This window comes from Salvelinus sp. IW2-2015, linkage group LG7 (assembly GCF_002910315.2).
Source record: "Salvelinus sp. IW2-2015 linkage group LG7, ASM291031v2, whole genome shotgun sequence".
NCBI lineage: Eukaryota > Metazoa > Chordata > Actinopteri > Salmoniformes > Salmonidae > Salvelinus > Salvelinus sp. IW2-2015.
In genome coordinates, this window is record NC_036847.1 from 22,050,826 (window position 1) to 22,075,346 (window position 24,521).

At 39.4% G+C, this 24,521-nt stretch overlaps 1 protein-coding gene across 1 annotated transcript in view; it reads left to right on the forward strand.

Moving 5' to 3' along the window:
• The window catches only part of LOC111966592 (immunoglobulin-like and fibronectin type III domain-containing protein 1), a 72,209-nt gene that overhangs the window by 10,756 nt on the left and 36,932 nt on the right, over nucleotides 1-24,521 (forward strand). Inside the window, exon 2 of the mRNA XM_070444330.1 lies at nucleotides 22,620-22,713. Within this exon, the coding sequence (XP_070300431.1) occupies nucleotides 22,620-22,713 (94 nt within the window). The remainder of the gene's footprint in view (nucleotides 1-22,619; nucleotides 22,714-24,521) is intronic.

Genomic DNA, 24,521 nt, shown 5'->3' on the forward strand with positions numbered 1-24,521 from the left:
GTACATCCTGTTTGAGTTTCTGCCTATAAGACGGTAGGAGCAAGATGGAGTCGTAGTTGGATTTGCCAAAGGGAGGGTGCGGGAGGGCCTTGTATGCATCGCCAAAGATAGATTAGCAGTGATCGAGTGTATTGCTTGCGCGTGTGCTGATAGAGTTTAGGTAGCCTTGTTCTCAAATTTGCTTTGTTAAAATCCCCAGCTACAATAAATGCAGCTTCAGGATATATGGTTTCCAGTTTACATAGAGTCCAGTGAAGTTCCTTAAGGGCCGTTGAGGTGTCTGCTTGAGGGGGTATATACACAGCTGTGACGATAACTGATGAGAATTCTCTTGGGAGATAATATGGCCGGTATTTGATTGTAAGGAATTCTAGGTCGGGTGAGAAGAAGGACTTGAGTTCCTGTATGTTGTTATGATTACACCATGAGTCGTTAATCATGAAGCATACACACCCACCTTTCTTCTTCCCATAGAGGTGTTTATCTCTGTCTGTGTGACGCATGAAGAAGCCCGGTGGCTGAACCGACTCCAACAACGTATCGGTGTGCACGCGGTGGGCGGTGTGCACGCCTATGGAGCCTGACCAGGAGGCTGCTCCGTCTGCCTCTTCTGCGGTGACGTTGTTTTGGGTCGGCTCCTAGGATTAGATTCACTGTCCTGGGTGGTGGTCCGAACAAAGGATCCACTTCAGGAAAGTCGTATTCCTGGTCTTAATGTTGGTAAGTTGACGTCGCTCTTATATCCAATAGTTCTTCCCGACTTTAGGTAATAACACTTAAGATTTTCTGGACTATCAATGTACGAAATAATACATAAAAAAACAAAATACTGCATAGTTTCTTAAGGACTCGAAGGGTCCTTAGGAAACTAGCCTGAGTGTAAGGCCCAATAATCTGGCTGATAAAAAAACATGAATCAAGCCTGAGAGCGCTAAGTGTTCATGGATGTAGAGGGGTAAGCTGAAGAAAAAAGGGTACAACCCACTCACATAGACAGGTGATTACCATTAGGCCTGATTTGCAAATCCTCACGCCCTTGATTGCTGAGGATACATTTTGTAAAGGAGTAATGCAATGCAGAGGTCTGAGACAGGTCACAGACAACAGAGCCTTAGCAGGCATGATAATGAAACCTGAGGGGCTGTTTATAGGATGCCATGCAGCTGGCTCACGTTGAAAGGACCAAGAGAATATTAATTTTGAGATTTGTAGATCATAAAATTATATATGAATATGTAAGTAGTTCTTGTGTGTTTTTTAAATTCAATTTTCTATTATTATCTAAATCATTATTATCACTGCATTGTTGGAAAGAGCTCTCAAGGTAAACATTTCACTGTACTGTTTTACACCAGTTGTATCCACGTGGCAAATAAACTTTGAAAGGTTGAAACTGTAACTTGGGAATAAGTGACTCAGAATCTGAGGCATGTTGGGCGTGTTGTTACAGAGGGGGAGAACTCTTACCACTGAGAGACGTATGGTCCTCTTATGTAGTGGTTCTTCTGAGTGATGTTGGGGATTTCAAAGAATGGCGGCCATTTTCCTTAGAGACTCATTACTGTACACTTCCATCATGTGCCAGACTGAATCGAGAACAAACTAAGTTTAGGAAACTACCAGAGTTTCTTAATTTGGCCTGCCTCATTGACAGACAAATACCTTACAAAACAATCAACTTCCCTTAAGATGCAAACCAAAGACATTTAGACGTTTCAGAGAACTAACTTCTGGGCAAAGACATTCATATTCTCCTCAAGGTAACAACTGTTCTAATGGTTAGAATAAATGTTTATAATTGTATTGTCCATGTATACAGGAAGGGTTGCAGAACTCCACCAAATGCAACCTTGATATTAAATTAGGATCAGAGATCTTTACAGACTCTATTCAGAGAAAATGGATGTCGAGCTGAGCCTTTAGATTAATAAAAATGTTGGTTTGCTCAAGATAAGAGAACAGAGTGGTGTTTGTGTGTATATAAGTATGGGTGGAGGGGGATTGTCTTGCAGGCCAGGGAGAAAAGAGAGAGTCAGTGATGGAAAGGCAGTGTATGACAGCGTTTGAATCAACAGCACTGAAAGCCTGCGGGATAATAGGTCAGATGGTTTTAAGCTTTTGCTTCTTGTTGCGGTTGCTTGGTGACAATCAACGAATGACAGGCACACATCCTTCCAAAGAAGCTTTTTCATTTACTTTCAACGAGATAGCCTTGTCATCTCATTGTGAAGTCCCCCACTCATATCCTGCAAATGAAATAACCAGTGAATGGAAATATTGGATGGGAAAAGTGCAATACAGGGCTGAACCTTCATGGAATTATTTTCTTCAGCTTCACAAACACCAAGCCTACCTTGGTGTTTTGTGTTTACAGCTCTCCAATTTAATTTATTTTTAGAAAATAAATCCTGCCATTTTGCAGCTATTCAACGATACCACAGAACTGGAAAATGTGATATGGTAAAGGGACTCTTGTGACATAAGATAGCATGCCCTGTATGTTAAAGTGTATTGTCAAGTGTAAAGCACATTGTAAGGCCATCTGAGGGACCAAAGAGACTTTGGAATTTCCCTTTAGTCTTAGATTTTTCCCATTTAGAGATATTGATGACAATACTGTAAATCATTTCTGTAGTCTGCACTGGCAGTGTGTTACAACTTAGCTTACCTGATCATTAACTTATCAAAACATTTAATAACAGGTTGTTGGCAACAAACATCAAATACACCTTAGGGATTCATGTGATCTATACAGCATCAGACAAGGAGATTACATAAAGAATATATAGCTCATTATTCTACAGGAAGTTCTGAAATCATGCACATTTCTGATTAGTACGCGTTTTCTGTTATTAAACATAATTCTGGTGAAATTAGTGTGTTGCTGTGAAGGACATTGTTGCAGATTGGGAGGGGGCTATGATTTTTTTTTTTTTTTTTTTTTTGATTTTTCCCAACCAAAATCATAATTGGTCTTATTTCAAACTGCAACAGAATCAAAGCGTTATACCACCACCTTGTGGAAGCCATGGGAAAAGAAACCCACTCTCCTAGTTTTGGTCATGGGGAATAGCCTAATGTAGCCTATCACTACCACGGCAACAGCATCAAGTTACCATGGGGTCAACAGACTGTCACCAGGATACAATCCATCTTAAGAAGCGCAGAGCGAACCTGTTGACAAGGAGTTTAATCACCTCAGTGAGGGGCCCAGACTATAATGACATGACATTTGAGGAAGACCTCTGTTACAGCAGTTTTTTGTGTGTGATTGGCCTATTGAAGTGACGGATACAAGAAACGGATCTGAGGCCATAGGTCAAACATCAAAATATCACAAGACCTGTGATTTACATTTTACATTGCAAGAGATGTAAATGTAATTTCATCGCCATGAATCAGAGAAGACATAGTACATGTCCTTTTCCATGTGCCATGGTGGTAGGAAGCTAGCAAATGCATTTTTCAGTAAATAATCTACCTAATTTCCTAGTTTTATGAGAAAGACTTCATGTTCTTAGAGAAAATAACTATTAATAAGACCATATCCAGGAAGATTGTAATTATGACACAGTTTGATTGATTGTGCTGCCACCCACCAGCTGTCCAGGGTGCGTCATATTTACAGCTCACAGACCACATGACCAACACCTTGGTTCCAGAACCAGACTTCCTCTAATTATACACACTCTCCAGTAGTCTAAAGCAGTGTTTTCCAACTCCATTCCTCAACAGCACACATTTTTGGCATAGCCCCAGACAAACTCACCTGATTCAACTCATTGAAGGCTTGATAATTAGTTGACAAGTTTAATCAGGTGTGCTTGTCCGGGGCTACAACAAAAATGTGTACTGTTAGGGTTTCTCGAGGACTGGAGATGGGAAACATTGGGGTAGTGTACAGTATGACACCTAATGAAGATCTAAGGGTCAAATAATTGTCTGTCAATAACCTACACGGGAGTAGACAATGGGTTTATATGGGAGTAGACAATGGGCTTATATGGGAGTAGGTGATGGGCTTATATGGGAGTAGACAATGGGTTTATATGGGAGTAGACAATGGGCTTATATGGGAGTAGGTGATGGGCTTATATGGGAGTAGGTGATGGGCTTATATGGGAGTAGATCATGGGCTTATATGGGAGTAGATAATGGGCTTATATGGGAGTAGATAATGGGTTTATATGGGAGTAGATCATGGGTTTATATGGGAGTAGACAATGGGCTTATATGGGAGTAGATAATGGGCTTATATGGGAGTAGATAATGGGCTTAAACGGTAGCATACAGTGTATATAATATATGTGATGTGACTTGTTACAGGATCCTAGGCGTTTGACACCAGTTCCTATTTCACAATAGCCGTTTGGAAAACTAACATTGGGTGGAAATGTATAAATATTGACAACTGCCAAAGTGTTGGTGCGGCTCTCAAAAACATTGCTGCCTGAATTCAGCTGGTGCTAACGACAAAGCTCACTGTGGGAAATTTTAAGTACAGAGTCTACTTTCTGGAGGACAATGCCAGGTCACACTTTTGATGGTCTACAGATGTTCATACTATTAACAAACTATCTGTTGATAAGCAACTCCTTGCTAAGGTTACAATTAGGGTAAGGTTTAGTATAAGGGTTATGATAATGGTTAAGGTTAGGTTAGGTTAGGGCCAGGGTTAGTAGATAGTTAGTTGACATGTTACTGATAGTCTATAAATAGTCTGTAGACCATCTACAGATGAACTATCCAAATAAAGTGTTACCCAATGCCATGCTGACTCACATGCGTTTATATGTGAATTCTTAAAGAGATGGGTGGGGCTAAGGCTTAAGAGGGTGTGAACAATGCTGAGTGGGTGTAAAAAAAGAAGAGTTCTCTAGCAAATGTGAACATCTCAGCAAAATCTCAAATGTTCTCCTACTTGTTACCTGACTGTGTTTGCAAGTCATCCACTTTCAAAGCAGCATAACTTTCCAATGTTTCTTCCAACTACAGTGTATGATACACCATTATTTCCCATATCATTTTTTATTGCACAGGGAAAATACTTTCATCCATGTTATTTTAATTTGACTTGTGAAATCCTGCACTATGTAGGCCTAGTCCAATGGTGGTAGATGCAGACCCTGCAGTGTGCCAGGGTTATATCAATCTGGGGTTCTTTGACATCACTGTGGCATGGTGTTGATCCCAGCCTGACAAGGAGCCAAGCCATCGCTAGGTGTACTTTCACCTTTCAGACTCTAGCTATACTGAACGAAAATATAATGTAAAGTGTTGATCCCATGTTTCATGAGCTGAAATAAAATATCCCAAACATTTTCCATACTCACAAAAAGCTTATTTCACTCAAACTTTGTGTACAAATTTGTTAAGATCCCTGTTAGCGAGCATTTCACCTTTGCCAAGATAATCCATCCACCTGACAGGTGTGGCATATCAAGAAGCTGATTAAACACCATGATCATTACATAGTTGCACATTGTGCTGGGGACAATAAAAGGCCACTCTAAATATGCAGTTTTGTCACACAACACAATGCCAGAGATGTCTTAAGTTTTGAGGGAGAGTGGACTTGGCATGCTGATGCAGGAATGTCCACCAGAACTCTTGCCAGAGAATTTAATGATAATTTCTCTACCATAAGCCGCCTTCAACATAATTTTAGAGAATTTGGCAGTACGTCCAACCGGCCTCACAACCGCAGACCACGTGTAACCACGCCAGCCTAGGACCTCCACATCCGTCTTCTTCACCTGAGACCACCTGAGATCATCTGAGACCAAGCCATCTGTATTTCTGTCTGTAGTAAATCCATTTTGTCGGGAAAAACTAATTCTGATTGGCTGGGCTACAATCCAAGTGGATGGGCCTATGCCCTCCCAGGCCCACCCATGGCTGAGCCCCTGCCCAGTCATGTGAAATCCATAGATTAGGGCTTCATGAGTAAAAGTAAAGATACCTCAATAGTCATCCAGTAAAATACTACTTGAGTAAAAGTCTAAAGGTACTGTATTTGTTTTTAAATATACTTTAGTGTCAAAAGTAAATGTATTTGCAAAAATATACTTTTCAAAGAAAAAGTATAAAATAGTAATTTACAAACAATGCATTTTAAATTTACTAACGAAGCAGTTTAGTGAGTCTGCCAGATCTGAGGATATGACCAGAGATATTCTCTTGACAAGTGCGTGAATTGGACCATTTTCCTGTCCTACTAAGCATTCAAAAAGTAACTAGTACTTTGGATGTCAGGAAAAAATGTATGTAGTAAAAATTCATTTTCTTTTCTTTAGGAATGTAGTGAAGAAAAAATAAAAGTTGTCAAATATAAATAGTAAAGTACAGATACCCCAAAAAATGACTCAAGTAGTACTTTAAAGTATTTTTACTTAAGAACTTTACACCACTGCCAGCGACCATTTGAGGTGAGTAGGATGGAGGTGGCAGCAAGGGGATGAAGTGACGAGGGCCTAAAGTGGCCTTCTAAAGAGAAAATGAGTTCTTAGCTCTCCATGGTATGAGAAATAACAGATCATCTAAGGTCGTTACTAGACATCTTAGCCAGATGATCTCTCTCCACCCGAATACCCTAAACAGATGGGCTGGGGACCATATGATGTAAGGAAAATACCAGAAAGGCCAAGTGTCAGCTGGTCCTCCCCTAAATCATCCTTCCAGCCGGGGATAAATCCCAAGACTAAGCCCTGGTCAGGAGACTTGATATTAGAGTTGATATGATCTACACCGTTCTGGGATGAACCTTAACGTGGAGCATGTGCGAGAAGGCTTGGCATGTTTAAACAAGCTGTGTGTGTAATCCGAAATTAAATTACATTTATCATTGTTTTCATGAATTGTTGTTTGTGTTCTTTATTAGACTCTACACAGCAAACAAAAATATGTGAAAGTTCCCAGAACATTTGTAAGGTTGCAGCAAATGTTCTCAGAACACAAAAACTGTCCAGTCGTGGTGATGATTATAGAATGATTGTATGACATTCATCTGACGTTGCAAGAACGTTCCTAGAACACATTTCATTTGGTTTTTAAATGTTCCCAGAATGTTTCATTAGGTTGTGGGAACAGTCTGATGAGACCAATGTGGGGACATTACAAAGTATATGTTCCCAAAACACAAAAACTGTCCAGTTGTGTGGATGATTCTACAATGTTTCTTAGTTTTGGATACCTTGTGAATATGGGCCCAGAAGTATGCAGCATATAAAGAAGATTGGTGAAGTGATGGTGAAAAGTTACCAGTATCTCCCTGGGTTAGTTATGTCTAAGAAGGCTAAAATGGAAGTGTGGAATTCCTGATTGTCCTTAGTGCCATTGCTATATACCGAGAGAAAAGAAGCTGCAAAAGAGCTTCACTAGTGGTGTAGAGAACAAAAGACCTGGTTGGCAACCACACATTGCAGGTTCAAACCACACATGTGCAGATTGTCAACATATGAGGTGTAAAAAGTATGATTGGGTTTGTATGATTAAATGCTGTTCAAATATCTAATGAACGAAATAATGGGCAGACTGTCGACATACAGTATGAAGTGTAAAAGATGGGTTTGTAGGATTAAATGCTGGTGAAAAATATTGTACTTTTTGGAGAAATGTCCTCTGGACTGATGAAACAAAAATTGAACTGTTTGGCCATAATGACCATCGTTATGTTTGGAGGAAAAAGGGGGAGAATTGCAAGCCGAAGAACACCATCCCAACCATGAAGCACGGGGGTGGCAGCATCATGTTGTGGGGGTGCTTTGCTGCAGGAGGGACTGGTGCACTTCACAAAATAGATGGCTTCATGAGGAAGGAAAAGTATGTGGATATATTGAAGCAACATCTCAAGACATCAGTCAGGAAGTTAAAGCTTGGTTGCAAACGGGTCTTCCAAATGGACAATGACACCAAGCATACTTCCAAAGTTGTGACAAAATGGCTTAAGGACAACAAAGTCAAGGTATTGGAGTGGCCATCACAAAGCCCTGACCTCAATCCTATAAAAAATGTGTGGGCAGAACTGAAAAAGCGTGTGCCAGCAAGGAGGCCTACAAACCTAACTCAGTTACACCAGCTCTGTCAGGAGGAATGTGCCAAAATTCACCCATCTTATTTATCTTTTGACCCAAGATAAACCATTTAAAGGCAATGCTACCAAATACTAATTGAGTGCTTGTAAACTTCTGATCCACTAGGAATGTGATGAAAGAAATAAAAGCTGAAATAAATCAATCTCTCAACTATTATTGACATTTCACATTCTTAAAATAAAGCGGTGATCCTAACTGACCTAAGACAGGGAATTTTTACTAGGATTAAATGTCAGGAATGGTGAAAAACTGAGTTTAAATGTATTTGGCTAAGGTGTATGTGTAACGGTTCTCGTCGGTGGAAGGAGAGGACCAAAGCGCAGCGTGGTTAGTGTTCATCTTATTTAATAAATACAAAACTGAACACTTCAAATACAAAACAACAAAGTGAAAACCGAAACAGTTCTGTCTGGTGCAGACACACAAAGACTGAAAATAACCACCCACAAACCCAACAGAAAACAGGCTACCTAAATATGGTTCCCAATCAGGGACAACGATTGACAGCTGCCTCTGATTGAGAACCATATCAGGCCAAACACAGAAATAGAAAAACTAACACAGACAACCCACCCAACTCACGCCCTGACCATACTAAAACAAAAGACAAAATAAAGGAACTAAGGTCAGAACGTGACAGTATGTAAACTTCCGACTTCAACTGAATTTCTGTATGTCATTTTCAAATAAATATGCAAAAATTTGTCATTACGGGTATTGTGTGTAGATGGGTGGGTGAGAATGTTATATTTAATACATTTTGAATTCAGACTGTAACTGTCACGTTCGTCGTAACAAGGAGACCAAGGCGCAGCGTGATTTAAATACATTATTTTATTAATGAAGAATACTGAACAAACTATACAAACAACAAAATGAACGTGAAGCTAATATAACGAGTGCTAACATGCAACTACACATAGACAATAACCCACAAAACCTAAATGGAAAATGGCAACCTAAATAGGATCCCCAATCAGAGACAACGATAAACAGCTACCTCTGATTGGGAACCAATTCAGGCCACCATAGACCTACAATAACCTAGACTTACAAAAACCCCATAGATCTACAAAAAACCCTAGACAACACAAAACACGCATACCCACCCACGTCACACCCTGACCTGACCAAAATAATACATAAATAACTAAGGTCAGGGCGTGACAGTAACACAACAAAATGTGGAATAAGTGAAGGGGTATGAATACGTTCTGAATGCACCGTACATCTGGGGAACGGATGGATTGGGAACCTTAATTGAAAACTTTCTGTTGGCACTATTTGCTATGAACATTACTGGTACATTCTGTTATTACATTAACTGTAAACCTGATGAGAACTTTTGAATGTTCTGTGGATCTTGTTACTGATGTTGTGCACAACATGTTAGTGAATGTTAGATTATTCCAATGATATTTAATTTAAAACATTTTTTGAAGAATGCAAATATTTTGTTATCAAAAACATTCTATGTTTTTGGATGTTGTTAGTTAAACCCTAACTATGGGAATCTTAGCTAATGTTCTGGGAATGTTGCCGGTTTGCTGGGTCGGCTGTTCATTGTTGTCAACACGTTAAGTACCAAGCATTATTGAACCAGACATTTGTTACAATGTTGCCAGACAGTGGACCAGATAATATCTTGTTGGATTATGATGTATAAACCCACTATAAAGTCTTCATGGTGTTCTTGGAAAAGACAACAATATTTGGACTCCAAAATGGTAACTTATGGTCCTGTGATCATCGCAGTCTCTGAGGCTTTATAGAGGAATCAAGTTGCTCTGCCAATATATTTCAGCTGTACAGCAGCTGTGAAGGATGTACTTTCATTGGTAAATCCCTCAACTAATGGCTTTTGAACCACATCTATTCTTCGACAATTGGTCTTGTCTTTAGAGCAATAGCAACCTCCAAGTTTGAAGAGCCATTTCTAGTGGATTTCTAAATTGGTTACATTTTTGTAAAAATCAGGATGACTTGTAACTAGCTTTCACTTCGTTGATTTGCCCATTAGAATTGCAATATTGGCATTCAAAGGTTTTTCGTATACCGGTATGTATAAACTGGAATATAATACTGGAGTGGCTGAGAGATTAGATTTGATACTAGTCCAGTGGCGATTTTAGCATGTAAATCTTGGTGGGGCCAAAAAAAATGAATGAGTGGGATGCATGTCAGCAAAGCTACTACACAACACAACACTAAACAATAAATTAATTGCACTATAACAGTAACAAACGGTGCCCACAAACTCTTAGGGCCTACGTAAAGCTGTCCCAACATCTTATCACCGCTGCATCTGGCTATCAGCGGAGCCTTGTGTGGCAGCGAAACAGTTCATTCAGCCTAATTTATTGCCTTCAAAAAAAAATAGCTGATATGGCTGACTTGCTAAAACAAATATGGTTTCTAATTGAGATGTACAAACTATGGCATAAGGGGATGACAAGTGGATAAGAGGCAATCAGTAATTTAAATTAAGACATTAATGAGCGAGCTAGGACAGTCAATATAATTATTTGTTTGGCACTTTTGAAATGTACAGCAACAGAATTCAGAACATGGGCCATACTTACAGTGTTCTCCCTGTACACTAAGTCAGAACTGGTCAATAAATAAAGGGGGAATATAATCAGACAATGAAAGCTCTTGCAAAATTAGATGATTACATTTCTCTAAAACAGGTTTTAGGCTACATGTGCAACACCAAGTCAGAACAGTAGGCGAAATTAAGAAAGGCAGACCAAATTATTAGGGTGAGGCACATGGGCTACTAACAGCTTACTACACAACATACACTTAGTATGACTTTCTTAGCTACAGTATACATACAGTATCTCCCTGGCATAGTACATCGTTTATGCAGCAGCATACAAGACATTTCTGGACTCACCTTTTTGTGCTGTGCTCACTTGAACAGGAAGGTTGCACGGCGGTCCTTCATGGGCAAATTTTGTCATCAAAGTCCGGCATTTATGGTGCTTTCACTGGGAACTTGGAAAAAAACAAGGTCAAATCATGATGACGTCAATAATCTTCATGTCATAGCTCTAGAAAAGAGGCCCGAGTTCCCGACTTACAATTCCGAGTTGGATGACCGTTCAAAACGTATTTCCCAGTCGGAGCTCGTAGCTCGAAGTTGGAGCTCGAAGTCAAGTTTTCACAGTTCCAAGTTAACAGTTGTTTTGAGCGCGGCACAAATCATGCTTCATGACAGCATGGCCAATGTTGAATGTTTATCATTTTAAACTTGGAAACGAGACACTTACACCCAGATTTGGGTCCACACAGCCACTCCACTGAATATCAGGCTAGTGATTGCTTTGCAATGGTTGCAGTTAGCCACTGTCACTGATTCCTTCCAAACCACTCATTGTTGATTTTGTGATTTCCAACTTGTTTTGTAATGTTTATGTCCAATGGCCGATGAGCACCGATACGTTTTATCTATTTCTCTTCACTATTTATCTTCATATGACAAGGAATAAAAAGGATTTGCCAGTAGATTGTCGTCTTGATTCATAATGATGACTGCTAGCTAAGATTTTGAAAGTATGTATATCAGTATATCAGTCTAATCAAAGCTACGGTAGATTTAACGTGATTTGAAGTAATTTTATCTCTGGCCAATGACCTTGAGCTTTCTTCGATGGGCACTTCTAATGTAACTCTATGGCAGCACCCAAGGGGCTTGCATTTTCGAGGTCTGCCCTTAGACTTGGCGGTGACGTATTGTCCCCACGAGTGACAGAACACTGAGCTAATCATGGCGCAACTAGAAAACATTACCAACACTGGCTGCCACAGAAAGCAATGAGCAAGGCTGGAACACCTGCATTTTGGAGCTGCCTTACTCAAGAAAGCAAAAAAAGAGACCATGTTTGTATGCATCTTTATTAACTCAATGACTTTTTTTTACATTGTTTGCAACCTGATATGTGACAGGTATTAATGCTAAAATAACATGCAAAACAGGTAAGCCCCCCCCCCAAAAAATGGTATATTTAATTACTTTTATTTTTTAGCTAAAAATGTGGGGCTCCACTGTACTAGTCTAATACCTTGCCTGGTTGTAATATTAGAAGTGTTCAGTTGTATGGAAAAGGGAGAACATGATGGCATAACCCTGAGTTACAAGAATATAATCTCTCAGGTATCTCCAGATATATCCAAACATGGGAGAATCAAATGGCAAGGGTGCAACATTTAACCCAGCAATGTGAATCTTTGTGAGGGGAGATGAGAATAGCATTACAATAAATGTCACTGTATTAGAATTACAGCCACCCCTATCCTGTACTTTATTACTGTCAGTGGCTAGTTTTGGTTTCATCATGTGATCATGCGATTTATCATTGTCTCGGAGGTCATCAGCCATGTGGAAATGCTATTTGTCTCGGGCATATCATAGCTCAGTGAGTTAGTCAGCATGCACTGAATGGCAACAATGAACAAGTGGGCTCAACAGGTCTAAAACAATGCGATCGCTGCCTGGTTGAGACATATGGCAAAAGGTACAGTAGTACGTGTTAGCAGAGATGAAGGATATACCCCATTCACATTACATTGATAGATCCTGCCAAGCTCATCATTAGTTTAATCGGATTATGATAACACTGACTAGACAACACCTTACTGTGGCCTTTCTGCAGCCAATTATTTTATGATGTATGCTTTAAGAATAGCGTTTGATTTATTTATGTGGCCTTGATATGTGACCTGAACAGGTTGGCTGTGCATAGCATACCCACGTTGAGAGATAAATCTGGTCTCTCCGCCAGAGACGCTCCTGTCACTCTCCATGCCTCTTCAGTGGAATGGGATCACTTGTTTACTCAACTTCTCAATATACTGTATTACCTCAGGTAGTGGTGGAAAAACTACCCAATTGTCATACTTGAGTAAAATTAAAGATACCTTAATAGAAAATAACTCAAGTAAAAAGTGAAAGTCACCCAGTAAACTACTACTTGAGTAAAGTCTAAAGGTATTTGGTTTTAATATACTTAAGTAAAAGTGTAAATCATTTCAAATTCCAAACCAGATGGCAAGATATTCTTTGATTTTTTAAATTTACGGATAGCCTGGAGCACACTCCAACACGCATTTGTGACCATTTTCTTGTTCTGCTAAGCATTAAAAATGTAAGTACTTTTGGGTGTCAGGGAAAATGTATGGGAGTAAAAATGTGCATTATTTTATTTAGGAATGTAGTGGAGTAAAAGTAAAAGTAGTCAAAAATATAAATAGTAAAGTAAAGTACAGATACCTAAAAAAATTACTTTTTACTTAAGTACTTTACACCACTGACCTCAGGCATGTCAGCTAAAACATGTATTTACTCTCCAGAGGCTGATTCAGGACTTTTATAAGCATTTCTAGAAGCTTACAAAGGGTCACCACACCACAACCTCACAAAATGATTTGTAGAACTTTTGAAGAAGACGTTTGATGAATGGCAGGTAATTTGAGTGACTACTTGGCAGACCACCCGGCACATGTTGAAGACCCTTTATGTCCATTTAGAGTCCTGTCTCTTGCACATAGTACAGGTATGGCTCATCTAGGCAAGAGGCCATGCTTACCATATACATTTTGATATATGAAATGTATTTTTTTATTTTCTCAGAAGACATTACCCATCATTGCATACATTTATCAAAATTATTTTCCCTAGTTCGTCACCAGCTACATCAGAGATCGCTGACATATTGACGTTTAAAATGGCAAGATAACTGCTAACAAAAAAGTAAACTTCACTTGTTTTTTCTTCCTGTTTTCCTCATGGAGATCTGGTTATGTCTCTTGTTGTATTTTGAATGACCAGGCACTGGTGACATAACCCAAAGGCCGCCATGCTCCAATGAGGGGCCGGCCATTGCTGTCTTGTTAGCACCCAGGCGGCTCCCCTCAGTACTTGTCCATGGCTGGAATGATCACTATGTGCCATGACATTTTATCAATATGGAAAAGGATCGACGAAGGGACTAATCCAGTAGGTTTATGTTGGATTATGCCTACTCTGGAGGCTATTTAGTTGCACTAGGGGAACTGTACGTGGAAGGACGAACATGGCAGGAGACTGGCACCACATGAAACTTGCTGGTCTTATTGAAATAAACACATCCGGCGTTCTGGTCAGCTGCAGCTTGTTATGATATTTGTACCTCCAGACGATTAGTATTTCATTATTTTAGGATGGCTCACTTTAGAAGAGGAAGCTAGGCGAACTCATTGAACTTACAAATATGTTAATGTTGCTTAGATGAGAAACATCAAAAATGTCTACACAGATTTGAATGATGGCGAACATGTTTAGATGCCATGTATATTCATTTCTTGATGTAAACAAATATCAATGCTTGGGAAAAGGTACTATGGTCTGTATGCATTTCACTAGCAGCAAACAGCTTGGAAAGCATGTACTGCATTGTGGTGTGTCAGTTGAAAGATCGCTGTCACGTACTACAACAACAGGACCAAGGCGTCCAAACCTCTTGCTCCCTGTGTTTTCATTTGCAGCGCAATGTTAGATGTTTTATTACCCAGTTTAAAATATCCTCTTTGTCCTTTCATCAATCATGGTCATGTGACAGCATTTGTCATATCAAGTTTTGGGGACATGCAACCTTCAGCATAACAAGTTCATATTCTTGATTATTTATGCCACTACAGTATATAGGATGGTGACATAGAAACAAACTACAGAAAGACTAGTAGAGTGTCTGTGCGAACAGTAAGGATGCAAACAACATTGCACAAGAACAAATATATTGTATCCCCCAGTCGGGATTCGGAATTCTCCTTTGGATCATGACCAGACTGTCAAAGCAGCAGTAATTACATAGAAGCCACTCTGAGTGTGAAGGATTAAGATCTCAGAGATATCAGAAACAGACACGTTCCCATGGAGAGGACTGAGTATAAACAGGCATTACACTCAGTCTTCCTCATGCAAGTGTCTGCCATTGGAAATGCAGGAACAACTGCAAAAACAAACTGTTAGACACGACTATCAGGCAGATGAGATAAGGTTTTGACTAGGCTTTTTTGACGCAAACATCAAGGGTGGTGTTTTTATGCTTAGTTTCCTGACTTATTTATGCTCTCTGTATCCTTTCAAAGAAGTTATAATGTACGGTGCTGTGGAAAAGTATTTGCCCCTTTCTGCTTTTCTCTTTTTTAAATATTTTTTACACTGAATGTTATCAGATCTTCAATCAAAACCTAATATTACATAAATGGAACCTGAGTTTACAAATAACTAAAAATAATGATACTTATTTTATTTATTTAATGAACAAAGTTATGCAACACCCAATTCCCGTGTGTGAAAAATTAATTGCCCCAATACACTCAATAACTGACCGTGCCACCTTTAGTTGCAATGACTGCAACCAAATGCTTCCTGTAGTTGTTGATCAGTCTCATTGCTGTGGAAAATTTTTGGCCCACTCTTTCATGTAGAACTGCTTTAACTCAGCGACATTTGTTGGTTTTCAAGCATGAACTGCCCATTTCAAGTCTTGACAGAACATCTCAATTGGAATTAGGTCTGGACTTCAACTAGGCCATTCCAAAACTGAAAGTGTGTTACTTTTTAACCAATTTTCATGTAGATTTGATTGTGTGTTTTGGATCATTGTCTTGCTGCATGACCCAGCTGTGCTTCAGCTTCAGCTCACAGACAGATAGAATTCTACAGGAGAATGTCAGGCTATGATACTGAGCAGAATTCATGGTTCCTTCTATTAAGGCAAGTCATCGAGTCCTGAGGCAGCAAATCATCCCCAAACCACCACCACCATGAATGACCGTTGGTATGAGGTTCTTACTCTGAAATGCAGTGTTTGGTCTTAGCCAGACATAATGGGACCCATCTCATCTAAAAAGTTGACTCAAGTTTGTCAAAAAGCACCTGGAAGCACCTGGATGATCATCAAGACTCTTGGAAGAATGTTCTATGGACAGATGAGCCAAAAGTATAACTTTTTGGGTCCCATTATCCCATTAATATTCAGTATCAAAAATGTGCAACAGTAAAGAAAATTAGAAAGGGGGCAAATACTTTTTCACAGCACTGTATATACAGAGGTATTTATGATTTTCTCTGTTTTTGCATATTTTTGACACTGAATGTTTTCAGATCTTCAATTAAAACCTACTATTAGATACCTGAGTTTACATTTTATATTTATTTATTTCAAATAAACTAAGTTATGCAACTGTGAGGAAACAACAACTACGGGAAGCGTTTGGTTGAAGTCATTGCAGCTAAAGGTGGCACAACCAGTTATTGAGTGTAAGTGCATTGGGTGTTGCATCATTTTGTTTATGAAATAAGTATGCAACTGTTGTGTTATTTGTTCACTCTGGTTTGGTTAATCTAATATTAGGTTTTGGTTGAAGATCTGATAATATTAAAGTATAAAAAATATGCAAAAGTAGAGAAAATTAGGAAGGGGGCAAATACTTTTTCACATCACTGTATATGAGAGCAATGATGAAACTGAGATCCTTGTGTTGATTGAAGGTTAAGTTCTCACAGAAGTTTTCCAAATATTTCAAAGCCCTTTAACTTTAGTTCAGGTCAATGGGTTTTCCTTTTAAAAGACTCATAAGAGTCCTCCAACAACAACTGTCTCGGAGCACTAACAGGATGAGAAAAAGATATGACACAATAAAAATAAGGTACTCTTCATTACGCATAACATGTTACGTAATGCATTTAGCATGATGAAAGGGACAAGTGACTCCTTCTTAACCTCAACCTCTGAAGTCTACTTTGTAGTATCATCACAGCTGATGATTAGCGCTATGAGAGGTCAGCTATGTAAGATCAATATTAACCCACGTTGTGTTTGTAAAGCTACAGTATATGGGAAGCATATGGTGTTTCCGTCATTTCACCTTGATGAAATTACTACAATATTCTTTGAAGTGCTTTTTAGCAGTAACACTAGTTGACCTTTGAATAGAGGCATATAAGAAATGAAAACAAATTATGTGAATAACCTCATGTACATATCTTGCATTTGAAACAATCCCCATTTTCTGTTTGAATTAAAGGAGCTAATGAATAAGATAAATCTACTCTCTGATTGAATGATATAGGCACTGTATGTGTGACAAGATTTGAATACCAACCTAATGTCTACATAACTTTAAATGGAGACCACCACACCAATCATGTTCTTTTCAGCAAATGTTTCTGTGAAGATGGCTAGACTGTCACCAGTCATTATGTGGTGTAGAGACACTCAGTATCTGTTGATACCCCTCACTCCATCATCCTTTTCATCATATAGCCCCCTACCCCCAGACCACCCTCCTCCCCTTTTGAGGAACCGTCTGCCTAAATACAGGGAGAGCCTCCTCTTGATCAGAATCACTGTGTCTGGTTACTAACTGGCTGGCAGAGAAATCAAATCCGTTTCCCCCAAAGGATTTACTACAAAGCAAAACCTTGAGGGCAGCGAGAAAATACCACAAGAAATACCCAAGCCCTCAAATACAGTCTGAGTTGGACTAACAGGACGTGAGCAGTAGACAGGCGACAGGCAGGTAAGCTACCTTTTAACTGACTATTGCAAGATCATACTGAGTAAGGTCACCGGAGAAATGTAATTTCCAGGGACCATAAAACAGATTTCATTCCCAGGTGTATCTGAAATGTACCTACAGTGTACCTAAAGTTATACTGGATTTTGAAAAAACAAACACCCTGAGGGTTCTACTAAGAGGGAGACCAGTCGTGTATGAGGAATTACCATATTTGGTCCATTTAAAGTTTTGATTTATGTCAATCCGGGCAATATATTTGATTAACTGTTCTACACTGGACCATACTGTATTTTTCCCCAATGAGCTCGGTCCAAGCACACTATCTCTGTGATGACTTGATTCTTGCCGTAAATGTATTATAATGCAATATTTCATGCTACACACAATGAATGTAATTTAAAATGTAATGTAATTAATGACATGTGGGTTTAAGTTCTGGTACGCTATTTAAGAAAATAAATATCAGCCTTTCACTTTTTAATTGTATCTAATTATATTTTTGTAAGAGAATGTACTTTTTTTCTTTCTTTCTTGATTGATGATGTCCTCATCTGATTAAAAAAAGACATGCTATGGATTACATTTCAGGCCATGGAACCCATGGTGTGTTGGACCACATGTAGTAAGGTCAGGCGTAGTGAAGACCACAGGAGGTTGGTGGCACCTTAATTGGGGAGGACGGGCTCATGGTAATGGCTGGTGCGGAATCAGTGAAATGGTTTAAATACATGAAACACATGGTTTCCATGTGTTTGATGCCATTCCATTTACTCCGTTCCAGACATTATTATGAGCTGTCCTCCCATCAGCAGCCTCCACTGGTAAAGACACATGAAGTCATTGCAGTAGGCAGGCCTGGGTTCAAATACTATTTAAAATCTTTCAAATACTTTGAGTGTTTGCTTTAGGCTGCCTGGAGATCCAGGTGGTCAGTGTTAGCACTTTTGAGACATTTCTATTGGTTGCATTGCAACAGACAATCTCAATCAAGCACATATACAGTTTTTGCAATTATTTATAATAGCATTTGAACCCAGGTCTAGCAGTAGGTTACCAGCAGGGTCACAGCTAACTATAGCGTTTGAAGTGTGTACTGTCAGTGTTTGTCCTACTACTGTTATGACTCATGGGATGGGAAAGAACATGACAAGAAGGGAATGCTTGGCACCCTGATGTTCATTAAAGTCATATACTTTTGATTTAGTATGGTGCTCTGACTGCCAAGATGTGATGACCCTCAAATCCCTTTGGGACACTTTCCATGTAACATTAATGCTTTAATTCAAACTACTGTAGCTCTTAGGAATTTCTAAACATTAAGGTTCAGAATTTGCCATTTTGTTCAGCAGGTTTGATTTATTGTACTCACATCAGCTAAGCATATACTTCTTTATTTGGAATGTTTCAAATAAAATACTGTACTCAACAACGATTTCTCAGATCATCTTGTGAGGACATGTGAGGTTAAACTAGCCCAGCACTCTGATTGATTTATAAAACTCAACTATCTGTGCCATATTTCGTCAGGCTTAGCCTCTCACTATGTATCAGTTGGCAGGTACACATGCAAGTGAAGTTCAAATGGTTTAGACTTAGAGCATGGAACACTCAATTAGAACAGCATGTGCATTATTGACAAAGAATGCTATCTTAATAATCAATCACATTTATTTTATAAACCCTTTTTACATCTGCAGTTGTAACAAAGTGCTTTATGATAAGACATACAGTATCCACAGCTCTAAACTTTTGAGAATTGCCTCTCATACAAGACTAGGAATGCAAAGCTACAGTACCAGTAATTTACCAAATTATTGGAATCTTCCGTCATTTTGGTAGTTAATATAAAATCTATGGCAATCGTAACTTTGGTATTTTATACTGTATTCATATATAGTACTCCTTTTTTATATCAGTGTCCATATTGTCCATGAGTTTCTAGTAGATAGATCATATGGTTCAAAAGAAAATAGCCTAAATAGTGAAAAAAGCATCTAATCAACAATGGTATTATTTTTAACTACTTCCGCAACCTGTCCAACTATTGACTTTTTTCACAACTGCTACCAGTTTGATGCCAAAACATTGACATCAAATACATGTTGACAGTGAAACAAATAAAATTATTTCAAATATATACAGTGCCTTTGGAAAGCATTTAGACCCCTTGACTTTTTCGTCATTTTGTTACGTTCCAGCCTTTTTCTGATCAATCTACACCCTATAATGGCAAAACAAGAAAACTGTTTTTTAGAAATATTCTAATGAGTCGCTGCCCCACCATTTGAATTATCACTCATAGCGCAAAGAACACTTTTGTAAACTGCAAAGAATCATTTCAGGGCTCAAAGGGATATTATTTGAGTCATTACGATTCCACACCTTTCCCAAAGAATCCTTGAGGAACCCTCTTTTCTTTGTGTATATAGTGCTTTCGGAAAGTATTCAAACCCCTTGACTTTTTACACATTTTGTTACATTACAGCTTTATTCTAAAATGGATTATATTTTTACAAAACCTCATCAATCTACAAGCAATACCTCATTATGACAAAGTAAAAACAGGTTTTCAGACATTTTTGCAAATGTATTAAAAATAAGAAACAGAAATACCTTATTTACATAAGTATTCAGACCCTTTGCTATAAGACTCGAAATTGAGCTCAGGTGCATCCTGTTTCCATTGATCATCCTTGAGATGTTTCTACAACTTGATTGGACATGATGGTAAATTCAATTGATTGGACATGATTTGAAATGGCACACACCTGTCTACATAATGTCCCACAGTTGACAGTGCATGTCAGAGCAAAAACCAAGCCATGAGGTTGAAGGAATTGTCTGTAGAGCTCCGACACAGGGTTGTGTCGAGGCACAGATCTGGGAAAAGATACCAAAAAAAGTATGCAGCTTTGCAGCTTTTTTGGTCTGATTAAACCAAGATTGAACTCGTTGGCCTAAATGTGTGTGGAGGAAACCTGGCACCATCCCAACTGTGAAGCATGGTGGTGGCATCATCATGCTGTGGGGATGGGAGGGACGGGAGGGACTGGGAGACTTGTCAGGATCGAGGAAAAGATTAACGGAGCAAAGTACAGAGAGAACCTTGATGAAAACCTGCTCCAGAGCACTCAGGATCTCAGACTGAGGCGAAGGTACACCTTCCAACAGGACAAATACCCTAAGCACACAGCCAAGACAACACAGGAGTGTCTTCGAGACAAGTCTCTCAATGTCCTTGAGTGGCCCAGCCAGAGCCCGGACTTGAACCCGATCGAACATCTCTGGAGAGACCTGAAAATAGCTGTGCAGCGACGTTCCCATCCAACCTGACAGAGCTTGAGAGGATCTGCAGAGAAGAATCTGAGAAACTCCCCAAATACAGGTGTGCCAAGCTTGTAGCGTCATACCCAAGGAGACTCAATGCTGTAATCGCTGCCAAAGGTGCTTCAACAAAGTACTGAGTAAAGGGTCAGAATACTTATGTAAATATAATATTTCCCGTTTTTGTATTTTTGTTTATATGCAAATTTTCGAAAAACTGTTTTTGCTTTGTCATTATGGGGTATTGTGTGTAGATTGATGAGGGGAAAAAACAATTTAATCAATTTTAGAATAAGGCTGTAATGTAACAAAATGTGAAAAAAGTCAAGGGGTCTGAATACTTTCCGATGGCACCATATATAAAGGATATTTCATGCTGAAACCCCATATTAAACACCTATGGTATTCAATTGGTTGATGGTTTATACAGCTTTGACATATTTTTTATTTTAAAATCATCTTATTCAATTATTTAATTTATTTTACATGTGATAAGGCCACACAGAAGGCCAGCGATTATTACTGATACCTGTGATAATCTGAAGTACTCAAAGGGGTACTTTATGTAATAGATTACATAAAATCCTTGAAAGACAACAACATTCTGGTAGTTTAGTGGAAAACGAATGTTTCCAGTATTATACCCTCCCTTCGCAACCCTATCCAAGCCCCTTAAGATTTTCTACTGCAATCACCTTAAGTCTGCCACTTTTTGGCTAGACAATTCTTAGACTTTACACAGGCACTCTAATTCTGATATTTTGCCTTTTTTTTTTTCTCTCTCTCAATCAGATCAGATCGTTTGCCAAAAACTGTTACAAACTAGATACTTGTTTGCAATCTTATATCAAAAACCTTTGTTGACCTTGCTATTTCTATCTGCGTACCCATTCAAGTATAACCACTCCAGTCATTTGGACAATCTTGGTGATAGCATGGTCATAGTTTTATGAGGTATGTGCCCTATCACATGCACAGGGTTAGTCTTGGCTGTTTAATGAAAGGTAATACATCTTCTGAATCCCATGTAATTAAATTGGCTTCTGACAGTTTAAAATGACAGCACCACACAAAAAGATGAAAGGCAATGTACTGTATGCTGTATCTTTACCAGATTATGAGAAACACAGACACACACACACACAGACACACACACTTTGCCTTGCTCAAGATACACAATCATATGCATCCCATAAATAATGAATATTGTCAGCAAACAACAAGGAACTTTTCATCTCTTAGATTAAATACAGTCTACGGTACAGCACACTGTGCACCCTGAGCATGTGTCATTGTCACTGTTATGAGCTGTGGTCACTATCAGTCACACAGGAAAAGGGCATCAGCCTAAAGTTCAAACACAACATGCATCCTTCACACTCCACATTTAATGGACACCTCAGCAAGTGCAAGACTTTACAGATGACATGTCAACATTGTCTTCTAGAGACAGACATACAGCTCAGCTGTGTTCAGGAACTTTGGACTCTGCCACCTCTTTTGGAAAGACATTCTCGTAATAGATAAAGTATAATGGAGAACAAGGATTGAAAATATCAAAATTCATAAGTCATCAATCAGTTGATGTTTACATTATGTTTTCATTTACAGAGAGCCCCCTGACTGACTGAGCTTTTGGATCACACACACACATCTGCCAAGATGTGGAAGAAGTCAAAGGTCACAGACCAGACGGCCACTGGCCAAGGAGGTACTGTATACATGAGTGTTCCTTTCTCTCCTTCCTAATTCCAGTACGGTACATACTAAGACAGAGACGACAGCAAACATCAAGCGTTATCTTCACAAGGCCCCCAATGATTGCCAGAGAAAATAAAGATGGGAATACCTTGTGGTGCACTGTGGTATTGCAGTAGCCTATATTGGCAGCAAACACTACATGACCAAAAGTATGTGGACACCTGTTTGTCGAACATCTTATTCCAAAATGATGGCTATTAATATGGAGTTGGTCCCCCTTTGTTGCTATAAAAGCCTCGACTCTTCTGGGAAGCCTTTCCACTAGATGTTGGAACAATGCTGCAGGGACTTGCTTCCATTCAGCCACAAGAGCATTAGTGAGGTTGGGCACTGATGTTGGGCGAATAGCCCTGGCTCGCAGTCGGCGTTCCAATTCATCCCAAAGGAGTTCGATGGGGTTGAGATCAGGGCTCTGTGCAGGCCAGTCAATTTCTTCCACACCGATCTTGACAAACCGTTTCTGTATGTACCTTGCTTTGTGCACAGGGGCATTGTCATTCTGAAATACGAAAAGGGTCTTGCCCAAACTGTTGCCACAAAGTTGGAAGCACAGAATCATCTAGAATGTAATTGTATGCTGTCGTGTTAAGATTTCCCTTCACTGGAACTAAGGGGCCTAGCCCGACCCATGAAAAACAGCCCCAGACCATTATTCCTCCTTCACCAAACTTTACAGTTGTCGCTATGCATTGGGGTAGGTAGCATTCTCCTGGCATCCGCAAAACCCGTCACTCCAGAGAACTTCATCACTCCAGAGAATGCGTTTCCACTGCTCCAGAGACCAATAGCGGCAAGCTTTACATCACTCGACACCTAGCATTGCGCATTGCAATTTTAGGCTCGTGTGCTGCTGCTCGGCCATGGAAACCCATTTCATGAAGCTCCCGACGAACAGTTATTGTGCTGAAGTTGCTTCCAGAGGCAGTTTGGAAGTTGGTGGTGAGTGTTGCAACTGAAGACAGACGATTTCCACACGCTACGCGCTTCAGTACTCTGCGGTCCCGTTCTGTGAGCTTGGGTGGCCTATCACTTGGCGACTGAGCCGTTGTTTCTCCTCGACGTTTTCACTTCACAATAACAGAACTTAGAGTTGACCAGGGCAGCTCTAGCAGGGCAGAAATTTGATGAACTGACTTGTTGGGAAGGTGGCATCCTATGATGTTGCCACGTTGAAAGTCACTGAGCTCTTCAGTAAGGCCATTCTACGGCCAATGTTTGTCTATGGAGATTGCATTGCTGTGTTCTCGATTTTATACACCTGTCAGCAATGGTTGTGGCTAAAATAGCCGAATCCACTCATTTGAAGGGGTGTCCACATACTTTTGTATATACAGTGCTGTGAAAAAGTATTTGCCCCCTTTCAAAAAATATCTTAACTTTAGCATATTTTTTATACTGAATATTAATGGGATAATGGGACCCATGTCATCCAAAAAGTTTTACTTTTCACTCATCTGTCCATAGAACATTCTTCCAAGAGTTTTGATCATCCAGGTGCTTCCAGGTGCTTTTTGGCAAACTTGAGTAAGAACCTCATACCAACGGTTTTTTATTTAATTTTATTTCACCTTTATTTAACCAGGTTGACCAGTTGAGCATGGTGGTGGTAGTGTGATGGTTTGGGGATGCTTTGCTCCCTCAGGACCTGGACGACTTGCCTTAATAGAACGAACCATGAATTCTACTCTGTATCATAGAATTCTACGGGAGAATGTCAGGCCATCTGTTTGTGAGCTGAAGCTGAAGCACAGCTGGGTCATGCAGCAAGACAAT